A 20,287-nucleotide genomic window follows, 5' to 3' on the forward strand; every position below is an offset into this window, starting at 1 on the left:
GACTAAAAGGGACACACTCATATATGAAAATAGAGATTTATATAAAAACATGTTTAAGACAAGTTTAATGCAAACTGTATAAATAGAACATAATATACAATTCTTGGATTTAGGACATTATATATGATCTTCTATGATGTGTTCTATCTGTAGCTTATTCCACTGCATGCATCAGAGCTCTTTGGCAGTACTGCTAGGTAGTACGAGGAACCGGTGAGATCAATGAGCTGTAGAACTTCCAACCTTGTCTACACATTCCATACTTGGTAAGCCATTCAGAGCTTTCTGCAAAAGTCCAATCACCTCATCCTCTCTCTAAACAACGGTCCAATCACATCCTCTTCTGCTTTTGAGGAAAGCTCCAATCAAGTGCTGTTCTGTTGACAGGCAGGTGCGTTGGTGAGCAGAAGGCGACCCTTCCCTCGTAGGAAGTTGGTGTGGACATGGAGCAGCTCAGATAAAGACGACACCTTCCTAGTCACTGAGTCACCTACTGCTGGTGCTGGAGGAAGGGGCAGGTCCTGTTCAATGGATGGGAGGAAGAACAAGGTTTAGTACACAACCCTGAAAAAAAGCACCACTCATCTGTTCTGTGGAAGAGGGTCTATTCCAGGTTCTTCTTGGCCTGCTACTCCATACCAAACTGTATGCAGCCAAATAGAACCCCCATTCTGACACCTTTCCACTAACTTCCACTGCCATACCCGGCCTGCTCAATGCCATCTCAGTCACTGAACTGCCCTACCCTTAAAAGGTACAGGTTTCTGAGAAGAGTGGCGCCTCTGACAGAAAAGCAAACAAAGCACGGCAGTTGAATAATAGAAAAGTAAAACACGTAACAATAAAATAATAAATGTTGCACAATGAATAATGATAACTTGGCTATATACACGGGGTACCAGTACCGAGACGTTGTGCAGGGGTATGAGATAATTGAGGTAGATATGTACTGTGCATATAACTAGAAAGAAAGTGACAGATAGTAAACAGTAGCAGTGGCGTATGTGATTAGTCAAAAAGTTAGTGCAAAAAGGGTCAATGCAGATTGTCCGGGTAGCTATTTGGTTAACTATTTCACTAACTATTTAGCAGTCTTATGGCTTGGGGGTAGAAGCTGTTCAGGGTCCTGTTGGTTCAAGACTTGGTGCACCAGTCCCGCTGCCGTGCGGTAGCAGAGAGAACAGTCTATAACTTGGGTGGCTGGAGTCTTTGACAATTTTTAGGGCCTTCCACTGACACCGCCTGGTATAGAGGTCCTGGATGGTAGGGAGCTCGGCCCCAGTGATGTACTGAGCCGTCTGCACTACCCTCTGTAGCACCTTGCGGTCGGATGCCAAGCAGTTGCCATATCAAGCGGTGATGCAGCCAGTCAAGATGCTCTTAATGGTGCAGCTGTGGACATTTTTGAGGATCTATCCATGTCAAATCTTTTCAGACACCTGGGGGGGAAGAGGTGTTGTCGTGCCCTCTTCACCACTGTGTTGGTGTTTTTGGACCATGATAGATGTGATGTGGACACTGAGGAACTTGAAGCTCTCGACCCGCTCCGCTACAGCCCTGTCGATGTGAATGGGGGCGAGCTCGGCCCTTCATTTCCTGTAGTCCATGATCAGCTCCTTTGTTTTGCTGAGGTTGAGGGAGAGGTTCTTGTCCTGCCACCACACTTCCAGGTCTCTAACCTCCACCCTATAGGCTGTCTCATCGTCGTCGGTGATCAGGCCTACCACCGTTTTGTCATCTGCAAACTTAATGATGGTGTTGGAGTCGTCCGTGGCCATGCAGGTGATCAGGGAGTACAGGAGGGGACTACACACCCCTGAGGGGCTCCCGTGTTGAGGGTCAGCGTGGCGGCTCTGTTGTTGCTTACCCTCACCACCTGGGGGCGTCCCATCAGGAAGTCCATGATCCAGTTGCTGAGGGTGGTGTTCTGTCCCAGGGTCCTTAGCTTAGTGATGAGCTTGGAGGGCACTATGATGTTGAACGCTGAGCTGTAGTCAATGAATAGCATTCTCACATAGGTAAAAAAAAAGAGGAGGAAGGGAAGCGCTGCTAAGGTACACAATAGTAGGTTTTGATAGACAGAAGGTGTTAAGGTACACAATAGTAGGTTTTGATAGACAGAAGGTACTAAGGTACACAATAGTAGGTTTTGGTAGACAGAAGGTGTTAAGGTACACAATAGTAGGTTTTGATAGACAGAAGGTACTAAGGTACACAATAGTAGGTTTTGGTAGACAGAAGGGGTTAAGGTAAACAATAGTAGGTTTTGATAGACAGAAGGTGTTAAGGTAAACAATAGTAGGTTTTGATAGACAGAAGGTGTTAAGGTACACAATAGTAGGTTTTGGTAGACAGAAGGTGTTAAGGTACACAATAGTAGGTTTTGATAGACAGAAGGTGTTAAGGTACACAATAGTAGGTTTTGGTAGACAGAAGGTGTTAAGGTACACAATAGTAGGTTTTGGTAGACAGAAGGTACTAAGGTACACAATAGTAGGTTTTGGTAGACAGAAGGTACTAAGGTTCACAATAGTAGGTTTTGGTAGACAGAAGGTGCTGAGGTACACAATAGTAGGTTTTGGTAGACAGAAGGTGTTAAGGTACACAATAGTAGGTTTTGATAGACAGAAGGTGTTAAGGTACACAATAGTAGGTTTTGGTAGACAGAAGGTACTAAGGTACACAATAGTAGGTATTGGTAGACAGAAGGTGCTAAGGTACACAATAGTAGGTTTTGGTAGACAGAAGGTACTAAGGTACACAATAGTAGGTATTGGTAGACAGAAGGTGCTAAGGTACACAATAGTAGGTTTTGGTAGACAGAAGGTGTTAAGGTACACAATAGTAGGTTTTGGTAGACAGAAGGTACTAAGGTACACAATAGTAGGTTTTGATAGACAGAAGGTGTTAAGGTACACAATAGTAGGTTTTGATAGACAGAAGGTGTTAAGGTACACAGTATTAGGTTTTGATAGACAGAAGGTGTTAAGGTACACAATAGTAGGTTTTGGTAGACAGAAGGTGCTGAGGTACACAATAGTAGGTTTTGATAGACAGAAGGTGTTAAGGTACACAATAGTAGGTTTTGGTAGACAGAAGGTGTTAAGGTACACAATAGTAGGTTTTGATAGACAGAAGGTGTTAAGGTACACAATAGTAGGTTTTGGTAGACAGAAGGTGTTAAGGTACACAATAGTAGGTTTTGGTAGACAGAAGGTACTAAGGTACACAATAGTAGGTTTTGGTAGACAGAAGGTACTAAGGTACACAATAGTAGGTTTTGATAGACAGAAGGTGTTAAGGTACACAATAGTAGGTTTTGATAGACAGAAGGTGTTAAGGTACACAATAGTAGGTTTTGATAGACAGAAGGTGTTAAGGTACACAATAGTAGGTTTTGATAGACAGAAGGTGTTAAGGTACACAGTATTAGGTTTTGATAGACAGAAGGTGTTAAGGTACACAATAGTAGGTTTTGATAGACAGAAGGTGTTAAGGTACACAATAGTAGGTTTTGGTAGACAGAAGGTGTTAAGGTACACAATAGTAGGTTTTGGTAGACAGAAGGTGCTAAGGTACACAATAGTAGGTTTTGGTAGACAGAAGGTATTAAGGTACACAATAGTAGGTTTTGGTAGACAGAAGGTGTTAAGGTACACAATAGTAGGTTTTGATAGACAGAAGGTGTTAAGGTACACAATAGTAGGTTTTGATAGACAGAAGGTGTTAAGGTACACAATAGTAGGTTTTGATAGACAGAAGGTGTTAAGGTACACAATAGTAGGTTTTGATAGACAGGTGTTAAGGTACACAATAGTAGGTTTTGATAGACAGAAGGTGCTCTTTGGTAAAAGGGGTAAATTGGTCATCAAAAAGAAAGGAGGACCAAGGCACTCTTCATATAATTAATTCAAATGCCTTTTTGTATGGCATGTTCAATGGAAACACATTTTAAAAACGTTTGGCTGCATGGCCTTCATCAGGGAGTACTCCATTGAACATGCCATACACATAAAGGCATTATAATTAATTATATGAAGAGTTCCTTGGTCCTCCTTTCTTTTTGATTCTCATGTAGGTGTTGTTTTTGTCCATGTGGGAAAGGGCAGTGTGGAATGCAATAGAGATTGCGTCATCTGTTGATCTGTTGAGGCAGTATGTGAATTGGAGTGGGTCCAGGGTGTCTGGGATGATAGTGTTGATGTGAGCCATGACCAGCCTTTCAAAGCATTTCATGGCTACAGATGTGAGTGCTACGCAGTAGCAGTGAGTGCTACGCAGTAGCAGTGAGTGCTACTGCTACTGCGATAGTGATGTAGACATCTTACCAATATTGGTGCACAATTTCTACTTAAAATATCAAAGGGCACTCATCAAAAAGCACTCATTTCGTGGAACAACCCAGGTACTTAACTGATAGACAGGTACTCACATCCTTTGTCTCCCAGACTACAAAGTCAACATTTGTCAGAGGAACCACAAATGTGCCTGTCACTCCACACCCTGCCTTGCAACCTCGCTGCAAGAGGGAAGGAAGGCAAGACATATTGACACAGTTAGGGCAAGATGAGACACACCGACAGATCAAACACACTAACAAAGCTGAATTGTCTCCGCACATAATACACTCTAATAGTATCATCATCTGTCTTCTAATGTGACATTTTTCAAACATGTTAAAGTAGCTCAGGTCCATCTAGTGATGGTTAGGCCTCAGCTCACCAGAGCGGTCTCTGTGTCGCGGGCCTCCATGATGAAGCGATCCAGGATGCGGGGGTCACAGATGGGCCTGACAGGAGAAGGGAGGCCTCGTCCTGCCCACTGGAGTACAGTCAGCAGTACTACCACCGGCCCTGAGGGAGGGGACACACACACACATCATCAGGCTAATGCTAGAAATGGTGGCTGAGAGTAGTTACAGACTGGCAGCAAATCTGACAATCATATAACAGGAAGTTATGTCAACCAGTTCCAGAGAATAGAGGATCACTGGAGCAGATACACTGTAAATGATGTACAATAATAACTGACAGTTTGGACTGTTTGGACTGCTGGACTGGGAAAACCCATTCTGGCCAATACGTTGGCTTCTCTATGAGATGGGTTATAAAATCTAATTGTGATTTACTTCTGCAGAGGATTTACACAGAAGGGACATCAACCCTCTATGACAACTAACTCCCAGGTTCACTTTCCCGGATTTATTGACCAATAACTGCAGACAGGTTTGTGGCCATGCACATCATACTAACCCTGAGAAGAACACATAAACACAATGTCAAATAAATAATCATGAGGTTATTGTGCTTGTCACTCTTACTGTAATGCATTGTTTCAGAACATAATGATACCTTACTGTATGTCATGGATTTCTGTAAAGGTACAGTTGAAGTTGGAAGTTTACATACACTTAGGTTGGAGTTATTAAAACTTGTTTTTCAACCACTCCACAAATTTCTTGTAAACAAACTATAGTTTTGGCAAGTCGGTTAGGACATCTACTTTGTGCATGACACAAGTCATTTTTTCAACAATTGTTTACAGATAGATTATTTCACTTATAATTCACTGTATCATAATTCCAGTGGGTCAGAAGTAACATACACTAAGTTGACTGTGCCTTTAAACAGCTTGGAAAATTCCAGAAAATGATGTCATGGATTTAGAAGCTTCTGACAGGCTAATTGACATCATTTGAGTCAATTGGAGGTGTACCTCTGGATGTATTTCAAGGCCTACCTTCAAACTCAGTGCCTCTTTGCTTGACATCATGGGAAAATCAAAAGAAATCAGCCAAGACCTCAGAATTTTTTCCCCAAATGCCTGAAGGTACCACGTTCATCTGTACAAACAATAGTACGCAAGTATAAACACCATGGGACCATGCAGCCGTCATACCGCTCAGGAAGGAGATGCGTTCTGTCTCCTAGAGATGAACGTACTTTTGTGCGAAAAGTGCAAATCAATCCCAGAACAACAGCAAAGGATATTGTGAAGATGCTGGAGGAAACAGGTACAAAAGTATCTATATCCACAGTAAAACGAGTCCTATATCAACATAACCTGAAAGGCTGCTCAGCAAGAAAGAAGCCACTGCTCCAAAACTGCCATAAAAAAATCCAGACTACGGTTTGCAACTGCACATGGGGACAAAGATCGTACTTTTTGGAGAAATGTCCTCTGGTCTGATGAAACAAAAATAGAACTCTTTAACCATAATGACTATCATTATGTTAGGAGGAAAAAGGGGGAGGCTTGCAAGCCGAAGAACACCATCCCAACCGTGAAGCACGGGGGTGGCAGCATCATGTTGTGGGGGTGCTTTGCTGCAGGAGGGACTGGTGCACTTCACAAAATAAATGGCATCATGAGGAAGGAAAATGATGTGGATATATTGAAGCAACATCTTAAGACATCAGTCAGGAAGTTAAAGCTTGGCCGCAAATGGGTCTTCCAAATGGACAATGACCCCAAGCATACTTCCAAAGTTGTGGCAAAATGGCTTAAGGACAACAAAGTCAAGGTATTGGAATGGCCATCACAAAGTCTGACCTCAACCCTATAGAAAATTTGTGGGCAGAACTGAAAAAGCATGTGCGAGCAAGGAGGCCAACAAACCTGACTCAGTTACACCAGCTCTGTCAGGAAGAATGGGCCAAAATTCACCCAATTTATTGTGGGAAGCTTGTGGAAGGCTACCCGAAACGTTTGACCCAAGTTAAACACTTTAAAGGCAATGATACCAAATACTAATTGAGTGTATGTAAACTTCTGACCCAGTGGGAATGTGATGAAAGAAATAAAAGCTGAAATAAATCATTCTCTCTACTATTATTCTGACAGTTCACAGTCTTAAAATAAAGTGATGATCCTAACGGACGTAAAACAGGGAATTTTTACTAGGATTAAATGTCAGGAATTGTGAAAAACGGAGTTTAAATGTATTTGGCAAAGGTGTATGTAAACCTCAGACTTCAACTGTATATAGGCCTAGTATATGTCAATTTATGCCATGAACCCTTGTTGGTAAATCTAGTGAAGAAATTGATGCCAAGTGGTTTCTTTTTTACTTTCTAATGCAAAGTCTCATTGGAAAGGTAGATTGTCCTCGTTGTCCTGTAAATATTGGAGTGACTGCTGTACACACCTTTTCTGTTCATATACTGTCCATACGGTCTATATACACCATATACACACCATTATATATAATTGTATTCAGGACTCTGACATTGTTCGTTCTGATATTGCTCTTTCTGTTATATATATATCTATATTTTTTTGGGGGGGGGGGATTATGAGTGCATTGTTATGTAATGCTAGATATTACTGCACTGTTGGAACTAGATAACACGAGCCTTTCTTTACACCTGCAATAACGTCTGCAAATATGTGTAAACACCCAATAAACGTTGATTTATTTGACAGTAGACATGGCACCCACATGCATACTTTATGCACCAGAGAGGTCGTTGCGGGAATAGTTCTATTCCTCGCCCATTGACTACATACAGCAACTCCTTGACGTTTAAATTCTGAAAACCTGGTGGTGGATGCCAATAATTATGCCATAACGATACCATCGAAGGCACCGTAGGCACCTCCCTCTGAAAATATACTTTGGAAACTTTCAAACATGCGTTTGGAACTTTGCGCACAAAAGTTAATGGAGAGACCTAATCTCCTTAACATGTTTGCTTCAGTATTACCGTATATTACAAAAACAGTATTGTTATCAAATAATGGTGTGCAATATATAATTTACCTGAAATGGAAGACATTCGCAAAATGGTCCAACATTTTTAGAAGGCACTGCTAAACAAAGTACATGTGCAATATACTCTGTAAAAAAGCACTTTCTACGCCGAATTGTCTAGTTTTTAGGCCTACACTATATGAAATTAACTCTAAATAGCCTTTCTCCACTTGTGTCCTTGCCCCTTGTTCAGAGCGCAATGGAATGCCCGTGCGCACCAGAGATGAAAGCTCGATGGTCTCTCCCGGCGCGGCTATTTTCATTCTAGGTTAACCGTGTCGTGTTTTGGCAAACTGCCATGTACTTATTGATTTCTCTTACCACACTGTATGCTGAACATACAAGTACAGGCTGTCATTCTTCAGCGGTCTGTTCTAAATGAGGAGAATGCACGGCATTGATGAACCCAGTAACCTATGGCCATCCGGATCCCCACATCGCCCCCGTTGATTCACCCATCTGATGACGTCATAAACGTTTTTGGGATCGTTTCTAGTCTTTTGTAACTGATATAAGAATGGGGAAATGCCGTATTTTACTTTTCAATGGTTGCCATATGCTTTGAATGAACATTGATTATTGTGCATAAATATATTTTCTCTGTTGTTTTATTTGTGTGGAAAATAATTTATTACAGAAAGGCCTATACAGTCTATAAATATACAGGTATATACCAGGCGCCTTGGAGAATTGGTATAAATTGAGCCAAAGGATTAGTTGGGCCACACCTTGTTTCTAGGAAACCATCAGTGGTGTAAAGTACTTATGTATTTTGGGGGGGAATGTGTACTTTACTTTACTATCGATATTTTTGACAACTTTTTATTTTATACTTTTTCCTCCATACATTTTCCCTGACACCCAAAGTGCGAGTTACATTTAGGTTTTGCTTAGCAGGGCAGGAAAAAGGTCCAATTCACGCACTTATCAAGAGAACATCCCTGATCATCCTCACTGCCTCTGATCTGGTGGACTCACTAAACACAAATGCTTAATTTGTAAATTATGTCTAAATGTTGGAGTGTGTCCAAGGCAACAACAAAAAAATAGGAACATTGTGCCATCTTGGTTTGCTTAATGTAAGGAATTTGAAATAATTTGTACTTTTACCTTTGATACCTTTTTACCTTTGATAGGGTAAGTGATATTGAACAGAGATATCTATATCTGAATGTAGGCATGTGACATAGGGTGGACTTTAGCTTTCCTATTAAACTGAATTTTCACAGATCTATGCTTGCTTTCACCAATGACTGACCTTAATAATTGCTGATTGCATGTGTGTACTGTGACTGAGATTTGCGATGCTTAATAGAATTCACTTGTTTATATGATCCTCCTGTGATTGGAGCATCCCTAAACTACTCTCTCTTTCATTGCAGTTCACGCCCTCTGCCTCCTTTTTAACCTGTGGTGCACCTGTGTTTCGGTCAAGTACGTCCGTGGCGCTGGAGTACAAGATACAAGTTGTCATCCAAACTACAAAGGTCTGAACTACAGAGCTCTGGTTGGAGCTAGCATGTAGTGGCATCCGTCCTAAAAATAGTTTGCCCTGCGTTCAGGGTTGTCGGCTATTGTTTTTTATTTTGTAGTTCTTGCTCCAAGCGGGGTGTGTATCATCATCAGGGTATGTATCATTGACTGTGGTTATTTATACTGGCAAAGTTGAAACAGAATTTGGCCACTTGGTTTGGAATGTTGTAACTGAAAGATCTTTGTAATAAAATGGTATTGTTGATATAGTTTTGCCTGGTCCATTGTATTTCAAGACAACTGGGAACTCTGAAAAAAACAAGGTTGAATCAGGACGTCAGTGATCTTCAGGAATTCTGAGTTGGATGGCCGTTAAAAATGAATTTTCTCAGTCAGAGCTCGTTTTTTTTTCTTCTTCGAGTTCCCAGTTGTCTTGAACGCACTGAAGTCAGAAGTCAGAGATTTCCCAGTTACGAGTTCTCAGTTGTTTTGAACGCAGCATTTCACTGGTTGAAGTGTTCTCTGTATTAAACAGAAATTGGCGTAGTCTGGTGATTGAGCCATTTTAGTCACAGCCCCTCCCTGCCAGGGTGTGACGCATACATTTATGATATACAATATACCATACCCCCATTCCATGAATTAAACTTTGACCTACCATCGCCCACTGTCACAGGACACCATCACCAACTTACCCCAAGGTGGCTCAATTTACTCTGTCCCTATGCTCAACTTACCCCATACCCGGGGTAAACTGTGCCAAGAGACCACTTTTTTGGGGCACGGTATGTTTTCAAAGCTGTTATGTTTACATTAATTCTGACTATTTCCAGGGATACCCAATATCCTGAAATATATGTAGATGTCTTTGTTAGAAATAATACTATATTTCCCTAGATGTCAATGCTGCCAATGGGATGCATTTAAAACCCCTTCCTGTCCACTGACCTACATTCTTGGTTCTGGTTCCTAAAGTTAATGAAGTTACATAGTTGTGTCAGTCTACTTGCATTTATTGACAGTAAAATGTTACTTCAAATTAGACAAAGTACAGGTCAAAGTACAGAAGTAGTGGACGGCAGCTAGCCTAGTGGTTAAGAGCGTTAGGACAGTAACTACAATGTAAATGTAGAAGTTTGACAGAAGCTCCCTCTAGTGTATGTATGAATAAATACAGCCACACCATATACCATTTGATCCCACAATACTAAAACCTTGCTTTTATGTCCGTCACCATTACAGCTATAGACAAAATGTTTTCTAGTATGGCTACATGTCATCAGGCACACAGTCATTGTAGAAGATCTGGTAGTTCTTGTCCACGTCCATCCGTCCCTTTAGAAACGTCTCTAGGGTCTTGATAGCCACCTCCACCACAGCATTGTTGACCCTATTATTCAGACCATAGGCCCCAAACACAGGAAAGCGGTAGCGCTCTAGGTAGGGGGCATTGTGGTCGTAGTCTGGACAGCAGTAGGCCGTCCACATGTACTCTGGGATGCCCACACGGTCCTGGTTGTCTCGCCGAATCATGTTCCCGGCCGAGGTAACCCCCGTGATGACATAGGCATTGCCGCGGCAGTAGTTGTTGAGGCGTTGTCTGATACGGTCCTCGTGCTGGGCCCAGGAGCCAGTGTTGAACTCTCTGATCTGAGGCACCACGTTGGACAGGGTGTAGGTGGCTGCCTTGTCGAGGGGCTCCGACTGGTGCTGGTCTGGGTTCAGTTGGCCACGCACATACTGGGGCACGTCTGTAAAGTCCTCCAGCACCGCCTGACTGTCCATGAGATGCATGTGCATCTGAGCCGGCTGTGGGTAGACCTCCATATTACTGCTGGATTTACTGGAGCCCAGCTAGAAAGAGAGAGAGAGATGATCTTTAAATTATAACATACTTTTGTGATTAGGTGAAATTAAAGAGCTCTATATTTATTGCAGTAATTGATGCTATTACCAAAGGAAGATAGAGGGTGTGTGCGAAAAACAAAGGCTCACTCATTCTTTGATCAAGACAGTGAGTTTTAGTTTTTGAATATCGTTCAAGTCCATATCTAAGGTACCATAATAGTCTCCTTCATATGAGAACGTAATTGTAGTTACAGACATGTGAATTCTCACACTGGGAAAAAAACACAGTTGTTACAATGATTAACTTCCCTTACCTTCCCTCTGTCCTCAGACCTCAACTCACCTGTGGTTCGTACATCCAGGGCTGGTCCATGCTCTTCTCCCCGTCAGACCGTTTGAAGGTGTAGGCAGAGTAGAGGGGCATATGTCTGCGGGGGTCATAGAGGGTGACGAATCGGGGTTTGTCCTCCAGGATCTGGCAGATCTTCTTCAGGTTGCTGCCCGCCAGGTAGCCCCGTGGTGGTATGCCCATGTACATATAGTCCTTACAGTTCTCCACATGGTCAAAGTCCTCCACCACGCCACACCAGGCCCAGGGCACCCACAGGAACATACTCAGAGCAGCATACCAAGACTGCTGCCAAGTAGACCTCATGCTCTAAAGAAATATCCCTGTATTTAATACTGCTCTGATACCTTCACACTCCTCTGTCACTGATTCTGCAGTCTGTCAGTCTCATCAGCATTTAGCAGTCTGTCAGTGTTAGCGTTACTTTCACTAAACTTATTAATGACTCTTTCCCATGCAAAGCAATGTTAAAGGATTGGCCGGGACTCACCTGTAAGCCTGATGCTCCCAGTTCTAACCATTCCCACATCCAAACTTATACGAGTCACATGTTCAAAAGCACTGAGAACTGTAGGCGCCTAATAAGGAGAGGGCTATGAGTGGCTATGAGTGGCTCTAGTTTATGACAAAGTTCATGTAAAAATTGCTACACTGCATCCACTCAGACACCATTCATTCAAATTCACCCATGCGCACAAACACTTAGTTTAATGACCACACAGCTCCACATGTTCTGAGCGGAAGGTTGAGCTGTCTGAGCTATGGGCACATTTTGGAGGACGATTTTTAATATGTCAATCAGAGTAATCTGAGAGGTAAATTAATTATGAGTCATAAATTAGAGCCAAGTCACATGGTAAGGAAATAAACCTGTCCTAAAAGTGCGCAGGACCTTCTTTTTGGAAACAGTGGTTTTGGATTAATTCATAGAGTAAAGGGAAACCATATGATCTGATACATAATGTTCCTGTACTCTAATGCTAACTATCACTAACCTGAACAGGTTATACATATAATAACGCAGTAATAACCATAATTAAAGCTACTATGATTGGAGAACCCAAAACATGTATGAAAAGATGTGTTCATAATTGTAATAATACGTTTTTCATAATTGTGACCCGAAATGTTGGTTTTATACTGTAGCATTTTGTGTGACTGGTTGAAACAGTAAAACATGACACTTGGAAGTCAGAGAACTAATTTGTTTTATTCAAAGAAGATACACTCTTTACAGCCTTTGATGGTATAGTCCATTTTACAACCACTTTCCAACTATGAGCAGATAACACCTCTCCATGAATGGTTGACACACTAAACCATTGTATTTGAATGCCACTGTGCTGTTTTATAAGGGGACAGATAGAGGTAAAGCCAATTGCAGTTAAAAAAAGTGCTACAAATACAGAAATGGAGGGACAATTAGCCTACGCAACAACAGAAGTCATTTGGAAGGACAATTAGCCTACGCTACAACATAATTCATTTGGAGGGACAATTAGCCTACGTTACAACATAAGTAATTTGGAGGGACAATTAGCCTACGCTACAACAGAAGTAATTTGCAAAGCAGATCTTAGATAATAAACGCATATCCAAAGCATGACAAAATGCTATGAATGTTCTGTTACAAGTTCAAAACTTTTAACAAACTGCCAGTGTACATCATATTTAATCATTATAAAAACTACTAGCGCACTGAGCATACACATTTTAGATACACAGAGCACACAGAGTAAGTGTGTATGGTAGCTGCTGGGGAGCTTTTAGATGGTGTGGTGGAGGTACAGAGGGAGGGGAGAGGGGGAGATGCAGTTGTCATAGAAGAGCTGCAGGTTCTGTTCCACGTCCATCCGGGTCTTCAGGAAGTTCTCCAAGTCCTGGACAGTTATCTCGTGGACCATGTTACCCTCCTTGGCGTTCTTGGCCAGGGCAGCCTGGGAGGGGAAGCGGATGCGGACTTCGTGGGGGGAGTTGCGGTCGTAGTCAGTGCAGCAGTAGGCAGTCCACACGTCCTCAGGGATGGCCACGCGGTACTGGTTGTTCCGGCGAATCATGTGGCCTGTAGTGGTCACCCCTGTGACGATGAAGGCGGTGCCACGGCAGTAGTTGTTGAGGCGGACACGGATGCGCTCCTCGTGCTCACGCCACGGCCCAATGTTGAACTCTCTGATCTCTGGCACCACGTTGGTCAGGGTGTAAGTGGAGGCACGGTCATGAGGGTCAGACTGGTGCTGGTCTGGGTTCAGGTGGCCACGTTCATACAGTACCACGTCAGAGTAGTCATCCAGCACTGCCTGGCTGTCCTCAAACTTCATGTGCAGGTAGCCGGTAGGGAAGGGTAGCATGTTTCCATTGCCATCAACCTCTGCCAGCTGGAGAGAGAGGGGAGAAGGATCAACATATCACTCACACGATTGTAGACTACATAGTAACAAAGGGAAAGAAGCTATAAACTGTTCAATGAAGGGCTAGCAATCAGTTAACAGCTATAACATTTCAACTCCTGTCACTGCAAAATAGGGACTTAACATTACCATACTTTTCAGATAGAAAACACGTATAACATAACATTTAAGGAGTAGATTCACAAGAACAGCAAAAATGCGTTTGACTGACCTGTGGCTCATACATCCAGGGGTAGTCCACGCGCCGGTCTCCCTCTGTCTTCTTGAAGGAGTAGGCTGAGTAGACGGGGATTCGTTTCTGAGGATCGTACAGGGTCACGAAGCGTGGCTTGTCTGCATAGCGCTGACAGATCTTCTTCAGTTTGGCATCAATGATTCCCCGTGGTGGGGTTCCCATGTATAGGGAATCCTTGCATCGTTCTACATGGTTGAAATCCTCAACCACAGTGGCCGGAGCTCTAGGTGCACTATGGAAAAGGGAGAACACCAACACCAAACAGCCCGGAGAGAATTGCATGGCTCTTACCAGAACGACTGCAGGAGAGTGAAATGAAAGACAAGGTGTAGAGTTAGAATTGAAACGCCACAGACCAGATATGCAAAGTGAGTAAAATAATGTGACAAAGGGATCTGCTATCCAACCAATTTGTGTTGTGAGTGAATAACAAGAATAGGCGTTCGGTCTGTTCTCTATTGTCCAATCAGAAAAGCCTTATGTGAATTTACTGTAACTTTTATAGCTGAAAATATAAGAACATAAGTGGTGAAGGAATAATAGAATATAGCAGTAGTACCCTAACATACAAGGAGGTCAGGTCACTTTAACCTTTAGCAGAGAAGCAACCCACGCACAAAGCCCAACGCAGACAAGTACACAGTAATACATGTCAGCCTGAGTGACTATCACCACTGCTACCATCAATCTAGCAATTTGGGGGGAACTTTAAGAGGAACAGCCTGAGCAGGACTTGACCAAGCATAACAGCCATAAAGACCTTGTTAAATCAAATCAAATCAAATTGTTTTTGTCACATTCTTCATAAACAACAGGTGTAGACTAACAGTGAAACGCTTACTTACGGGCCCTTCTCAACAATGCAGAGAGAAAGAAAAGTAAATGCACAACGAGTAACGATAACCTGGCTATGTACACGGGGTACCAGTACCGAGTAGATGTGCAGGGATATGAGGTAATTGAGGTAGATATGTACATATAGGTGGGGATAAAGTGACTAGGCAACAGGATAGATAATACAGTATTTAAAATGTAATAAAATGTATGCACTCTACTGTAAGTCGCTCTGGATAAGAGCGTCTGCTAAATGACTAAAATGTAAATGTAAAATAATAAACAGTAGCAGCAGCGTATTTGATGAGTCAAAAGAGTTAAAGGAAAAAGGGTCAATGCAGATTGTCCTGGTGGTTAACTATTGGTTAACTATTGAACTAACTATTTAGCAGGAACCCGGCCCCAGCGATATACTGGGCCGTCCGCACTACACTCTGTATCGCCTTGCATTCAGATGCCAAGTAGTTGCCATTTCAAGCGGTTATGCAGCCAGTCAAGATGCTCTCAAGGGTGCAGCTGTATAACTTTTTAAAGATCTAAGGGCCCATGCCAAATTGTTTCAGCCTCCTGAGGGAGAAGAGGCATTGTTGTGCCTTCTTCACCACTGTGTTGGTGTGCGTGGACCATGATAATTCCTTAGTGATGTGGATACCAAGGAACTTGAAGATCTTGACTCACTCCACTACAGCCCCATCGATGTGGATGGGGGCATGCTCGGCCCTCTGTTTCCTGTAGTCCACCAGCTTCTTTGTCTTGCTGACGTTGGAGAGAGGTTGTTGTCCAGGCACTACACTGCCAGGTTACTGACCTCCTCCCTATAGGCTGTCTCATCATCGTCAGTGAACAGGCCAACCACCGTTGTGTTGTCTGCAAACTTAATGATGGTGTTGGAGTTGTGAGCGGCCACGCAGTTGTGGGTGAATAGGGAGTACACGAGGGGACTAAGCACCCACCCCTGAGGGCCCCCCGTTTTGAGGGTCAGTGTGGCTGTTGCCTACCCTCAGCACCTGGCAGCACTGAGAACTGTAGGCGCCTAATAAGGAGAGGGCTTTCTCATCATCAAATTATATCAAATTGTATTAGTCATATACACAATTTACAGCAGGTATAGAAGGTGCATCGAAATGATTATGTGGTAGCTCCCTCAACAATGCAGTACATTAATCAATAACAATAAAAGTCAAGTCAAGCAAAAAAGAACAAGTAATAGAAGTAATAGAAGATATGAGTGGCTCTAGTTTATGAGAAAGTTCATGTAAAAATTGCTACACTGCATCCACTCAGACACCATTCATTCAAATTCACCCATGCGCACAAACACTTAGTTTAATCACCACACAGCTCCACATGTTCTGAGCGGATGGTTGAGCTGTCTGAGCTATGGGCACATTTTGGAGGACGATTTTTAATATGTCAATCAGAGTAATCTGAGAGGTAAATTAATTATGAGTCATAAATTAGAGCCAAGTCACATGGTAAGGAAATAAACCTGTCCTAAAAGTGTGCAGGACCTTCTCTTTGGAAACAGTGGTTTTGGATTAATTCATAGAGTAAAGGGAAACCATATGATCTGATACATAATGTTCCTGTACTCTAATGCTAACTATCACTAACCTGAACAGGTTATACATAATAAAGCAGTAATAACCATAATTAAAGCTACTATGATTGGAGAACCCAAAACATGTATGAAAAGATGTGTTCATAATTGTAATAATACGTTTTTCATAATTGTGACCCGAAATGTTGGTTTTATACTGTAGCATTTTGTGTGACTGGTTGAAACAGTAAAACATGACACTTGGAAGTTAGATAACTAATTTGTTTTATTCAAAGAAGATACACTCTTTACAGCCTTTGATGGTATAGTCCATTTTACAACCACTTTCCAACTATGAGCAGATAACACCTCTCCATGAATGGTTGACACACTAAACCATTGTATTTGAATGCCACTGTGCTGTTTTATAAGGGGACAGATAGAGGCAAAGCCAATTGCAGTTAAAAAGACTGCTACAAATACAGAAATGGAAGGACAATTAGCCTACGCAACAACAGAAGTCATTTGGAAGGACAATTAGCCTACGCTACAACATAATTCATTTGGAGGGACAATTAGCCTACGTTACAACAGAAGTCATTTGGAGGGACAATTACCCTACGCTGCAACAGAAGTAATTTGGAGGGACAATTACCCTACGCTACAACAGAAGTAATTTGCAAAGCAGATCTTAGATAATAAACGCATATCCAAAGCATGACAAAATGCTATGAATGTTCTGTTACAAGTTCAAAACTTTTAACAAACTGCCAGTGTACATCATATTTAATCATTATAAAAACTACTAGCGCACTGAGCATACACATTTTAGATACACAGAGCACACAGAGTAAGTGTGTATGGTAGCTGCTGGGGAGCTTTTAGATGGTGTGGTGGAGGTACAGAGGGAGGGGAGAGGGGGAGATGCAGTTGTCATAGAAGAGCTGCAGGTTCTGTTCCACGTCCATCCGGGTCTTCAGGAAGTCCTCCAAGTCCTGGACAGTTTTCTCGTGGACCATGTTGCCCTCCTTGGCGTTCTTGGCCAGGGCAGCCTGGGAGGGGAAGCGGATGCGGACATCGTGGGGGGCATTGCGGTCGTAGTCAGTGCAGCAGTAGGCAGTCCACACGTCCTCAGGGATGGCCACGCGGTCCTGGTTGTTCCGGCGAATCATGTGGCCTGTAGTGGTCACCCCTGTGACGATGAAGGCGGTGCCACGGCAGTAGTTGTTGAGGCGGACACGGATGCGCTCCTCGTGCTCACGCCACGGCCCAATGTTGAACTCTCTGATCTCTGGCACCACGTTGGTCAGGGTGTAAGTGGAGGCACGGTCATGAGGGTCAGACTGGTGCTGGTCTGGGTTCAGGTGGCCACGTTCATACAGTACCACGTCAGAGTAGTCATCCAGCACTGCCTGGCTGTCCTCAAACTTCATGTGCAGGTAGCCGGTAGGGAAGGGTAGCATGTTTCCATTGCCATCAACCTCTGCCAGCTGGAGAGAGAGGGGAGAAGGATCAACATATCACTCACACGATTGTAGACTACATAGTAACAAAGGGAAAGAAGCTATAAACTGTTCAATGAAGGGCTAGCAATCAGTTAACAGCTATAACATTTCAACTCCTGTCACTGCAAAATAGGGACTTAACATTACCATACTTTTCAGATAGAAAACACGTATAACATAACATTTAAGGAGTAGATTCACAAGAACAGCAAAAATGAGTTTGACTGACCTGTGGCTCATACATCCAGGGGTAGTCCACGCGCCGGTCTCCCTCTGTCTTCTTGAAGGAGTAGGCTGAGTAGACGGGGATTCGTTTCTGAGGATCGTACAGGGTCACGAAGCGTGGCTTGTCTGCATAGCGCTGACAGATCTTCTTCAGTTTGGCATCAATGATTCCCCGTGGTGGGGTTCCCATGTATAGGGAATCCTTGCATCGTTCTACATGGTTGAAATCCTCAACCACAGTGGCCGGAGCTCTAGGTGCACTATGGAAAAGGGAGAACACCAACACCAAACAGCCCGGAGAGAATTGCATGGCTCTTACCAGAACGACTGCAGGAGAGTGAAATGAAAGACAAGGTGTAGAGTTAGAATTGAAACGCCACAGACCAGATATGCAAAGTGAGTAAAATAATGTGACAAAGGGATCTGCTATCCAACCAATTTGTGTTGTGAGTGAATAACAAGAATAGGCGTTGGTCTGTTCTCTATTGTCCAATCAGAAAAGCCTTATGTGAATTTACTGTAACTTTTATAGCTGAAAATATAAGAACATAAGTGGTGAAGGAATAATAGAATATAGCAGTAGTACCCTAACATACAAGGAGGTCAGGTCACTTTAACCTTTAGCAGAGAAGCAACCCACGCACAAAGCCCAACGCAGACAAGTACACAGTAATACATGTCAGCCTGAGTGACTATCACCACTGCTACCATCAATCTAGCAATTTGGGGGGAACTTTAAGAGGAACAGCCTGAGCAGGACTTGACCAAGCATAACAGCCATAAAGACCTTGTTAAATCAAATCAAATCAAATTGTTTTTGTCACATTCTTCATAAACAACAGGTGTAGACTAACAGTGAAACGCTTACTTACGGGCCCTTCTCAACAATGCAGAGAGAAAGAAAAGTAAATGCACAACGAGTAACGATAACCTGGCTATGTACACGGGGTACCAGTACCGAGTAGATGTGCAGGGATATGAGGTAATTGAGGTAGATATGTACATATAGGTGGGGATAAAGTGACTAGGCAACAGGATAGATAATACAGTATTTAAAATGTAATAAAATGTATGCACTCTACTGTAAGTCGCTCTGGATAAGAGCGTCTGCTAAATGACTAAAATGTAAATGTAAAATAATAAACAGTAGCAGCAGCGTATTTGATGAGTCAAAAGAGTTAAAGGAAAAAGGGTCAATGCAGATTGTCCTGGTGGTTAACTATTGGTTAACTATTGAACTAACTATTTAGCAGGAACCCGGCCCCAGCGATATACTGGGCCGTCCGCACTACACTCTGTATCGCCTTGCATTCAGATGCCAAGTAGTTGCCATTTCAAGCGGTTATGCAGCCAGTCAAGATGCTCTCAAGGGTGCAGCTGTATAACTTTTTAAAGATCTAAGGGCCCATGCCAAATTGTTTCAGCCTCCTGAGGGAGAAGAGGCATTGTTGTGCCTTCTTCACCACTGTGTTGGTGTGCGTGGACCATGATAATTCCTTAGTGATGTGGATACCAAGGAACTTGAAGATCTTGACTCACTCCACTACAGCCCCATCAATGTGGATGGGGGCATGCTCGGCCCTCTGTTTCCTGTAGTCCACCAGCTTCTTTGTCTTGCTGACGTTGGAGAGAGGTTGTTGTCCAGGCACTACACTGCCAGGTTACTGACCTCCTCCCTATAGGCTGTCTCATCATCGTCAGTGAACAGGCCAACCACCGTTGTGTTGTCTGCAAACTTAATGATGGTGTTGGAGTTGTGAGCGGCCACGCAGTTGTGGGTGAATAGGGAGTACACGAGGGGACTAAGCACCCACCCCTGAGGGCCCCCCGTTTTGAGGGTCAGTGTGGCTGTTGCCTACCCTCAGCACCTGGCAGCACTGAGAACTGTAGGCGCCTAATAAGGAGAGGGCTTTCTCATCATCAAATTATATCAAATTGTATTAGTCATATACACAATTTACAGCAGGTATAGAAGGTGCATCGAAATGATTATGTGGTAGCTCCCTCAACAATGCAGTACATTAATCAATAACAATAAAAGTCAAGTCAAGTAAAAAAGAACAAGTAATAGAAGTAATAGAAGATATGAGTGGCTCTAGTTTATGAGAAAGTTCATG

General features: G+C 42.9%; 4 protein-coding genes and 1 long non-coding RNA gene across 6 annotated transcripts; 1 reads left to right on the forward strand and 4 right to left on the reverse strand.

The window, feature by feature from the left end:
• Positions 1 to 20: 20 nt before the first annotated feature.
• LOC115204222 (erythropoietin) lies at positions 21 to 8,161 on the reverse strand. Of its 2 annotated transcripts, none has more exons than XM_029769618.1 (4): positions 8,075 to 8,161; positions 4,723 to 4,853; positions 4,433 to 4,519; positions 21 to 521 (listed from the first exon to the last, which is right to left on the reverse strand). In XM_029769618.1, exons 1-4 carry the CDS (start codon positions 8,109 to 8,111, stop codon positions 366 to 368), a joined length of 411 nt encoding a protein of 136 aa, XP_029625478.1. In that variant the 5' UTR covers positions 8,112 to 8,161; the 3' UTR covers positions 21 to 365. The 2 variants fall into 2 exon arrangements, with proteins under 2 accessions (XP_029625478.1, XP_029625479.1); XM_029769619.1 differs by lacking the exon at positions 8,075 to 8,161 and adding an exon at positions 7,763 to 8,007 and having other exon boundaries at positions 4,415 to 4,519.
• On the forward strand, positions 4,966 to 12,613 carry LOC115204223 (uncharacterized). The gene is made up of 3 exons (XR_003880320.1): positions 4,966 to 5,225; positions 9,136 to 9,240; positions 11,406 to 12,613. It is a non-coding gene; the product is annotated as an uncharacterized LOC115204223 (long non-coding RNA).
• On the reverse strand, positions 10,222 to 11,748 carry LOC115204221 (endonuclease domain-containing 1 protein). The gene is made up of 2 exons (XM_029769617.1): positions 11,418 to 11,748; positions 10,222 to 11,080 (listed from the first exon to the last, which is right to left on the reverse strand). Exons 1-2 carry the CDS (start codon positions 11,727 to 11,729, stop codon positions 10,496 to 10,498), a joined length of 897 nt encoding a protein of 298 aa, XP_029625477.1. The 5' UTR covers positions 11,730 to 11,748; the 3' UTR covers positions 10,222 to 10,495.
• A 1-nt stretch (position 12,614) lies between the features above and the next one.
• LOC115204219 (endonuclease domain-containing 1 protein) lies at positions 12,615 to 14,444 on the reverse strand. Its single transcript, XM_029769616.1, has 2 exons — positions 14,043 to 14,444; positions 12,615 to 13,798 (listed from the first exon to the last, which is right to left on the reverse strand). Exons 1-2 carry the CDS (start codon positions 14,346 to 14,348, stop codon positions 13,190 to 13,192), a joined length of 915 nt encoding a protein of 304 aa, XP_029625476.1. The 5' UTR covers positions 14,349 to 14,444; the 3' UTR covers positions 12,615 to 13,189.
• A 2,264-nt stretch (positions 14,445 to 16,708) lies between these two features.
• Positions 16,709 to 18,602, reverse strand: LOC115204224 (endonuclease domain-containing 1 protein). Its single transcript, XM_029769620.1, has 2 exons — positions 18,175 to 18,602; positions 16,709 to 17,930 (listed from the first exon to the last, which is right to left on the reverse strand). The coding sequence occupies exons 1-2, from the start codon at positions 18,478 to 18,480 to the stop codon at positions 17,322 to 17,324; spliced, it is 915 nt and encodes a 304-aa protein (XP_029625480.1). The 5' UTR covers positions 18,481 to 18,602; the 3' UTR covers positions 16,709 to 17,321.
• Between the last annotated feature and the right edge of the window lie 1,685 nt (positions 18,603 to 20,287).

This window comes from Salmo trutta, chromosome 12, assembly GCF_901001165.1.
Source record: "Salmo trutta chromosome 12, fSalTru1.1, whole genome shotgun sequence".
In the NCBI taxonomy this organism is placed as follows: Eukaryota; Metazoa; Chordata; class Actinopteri; order Salmoniformes; family Salmonidae; genus Salmo; species Salmo trutta.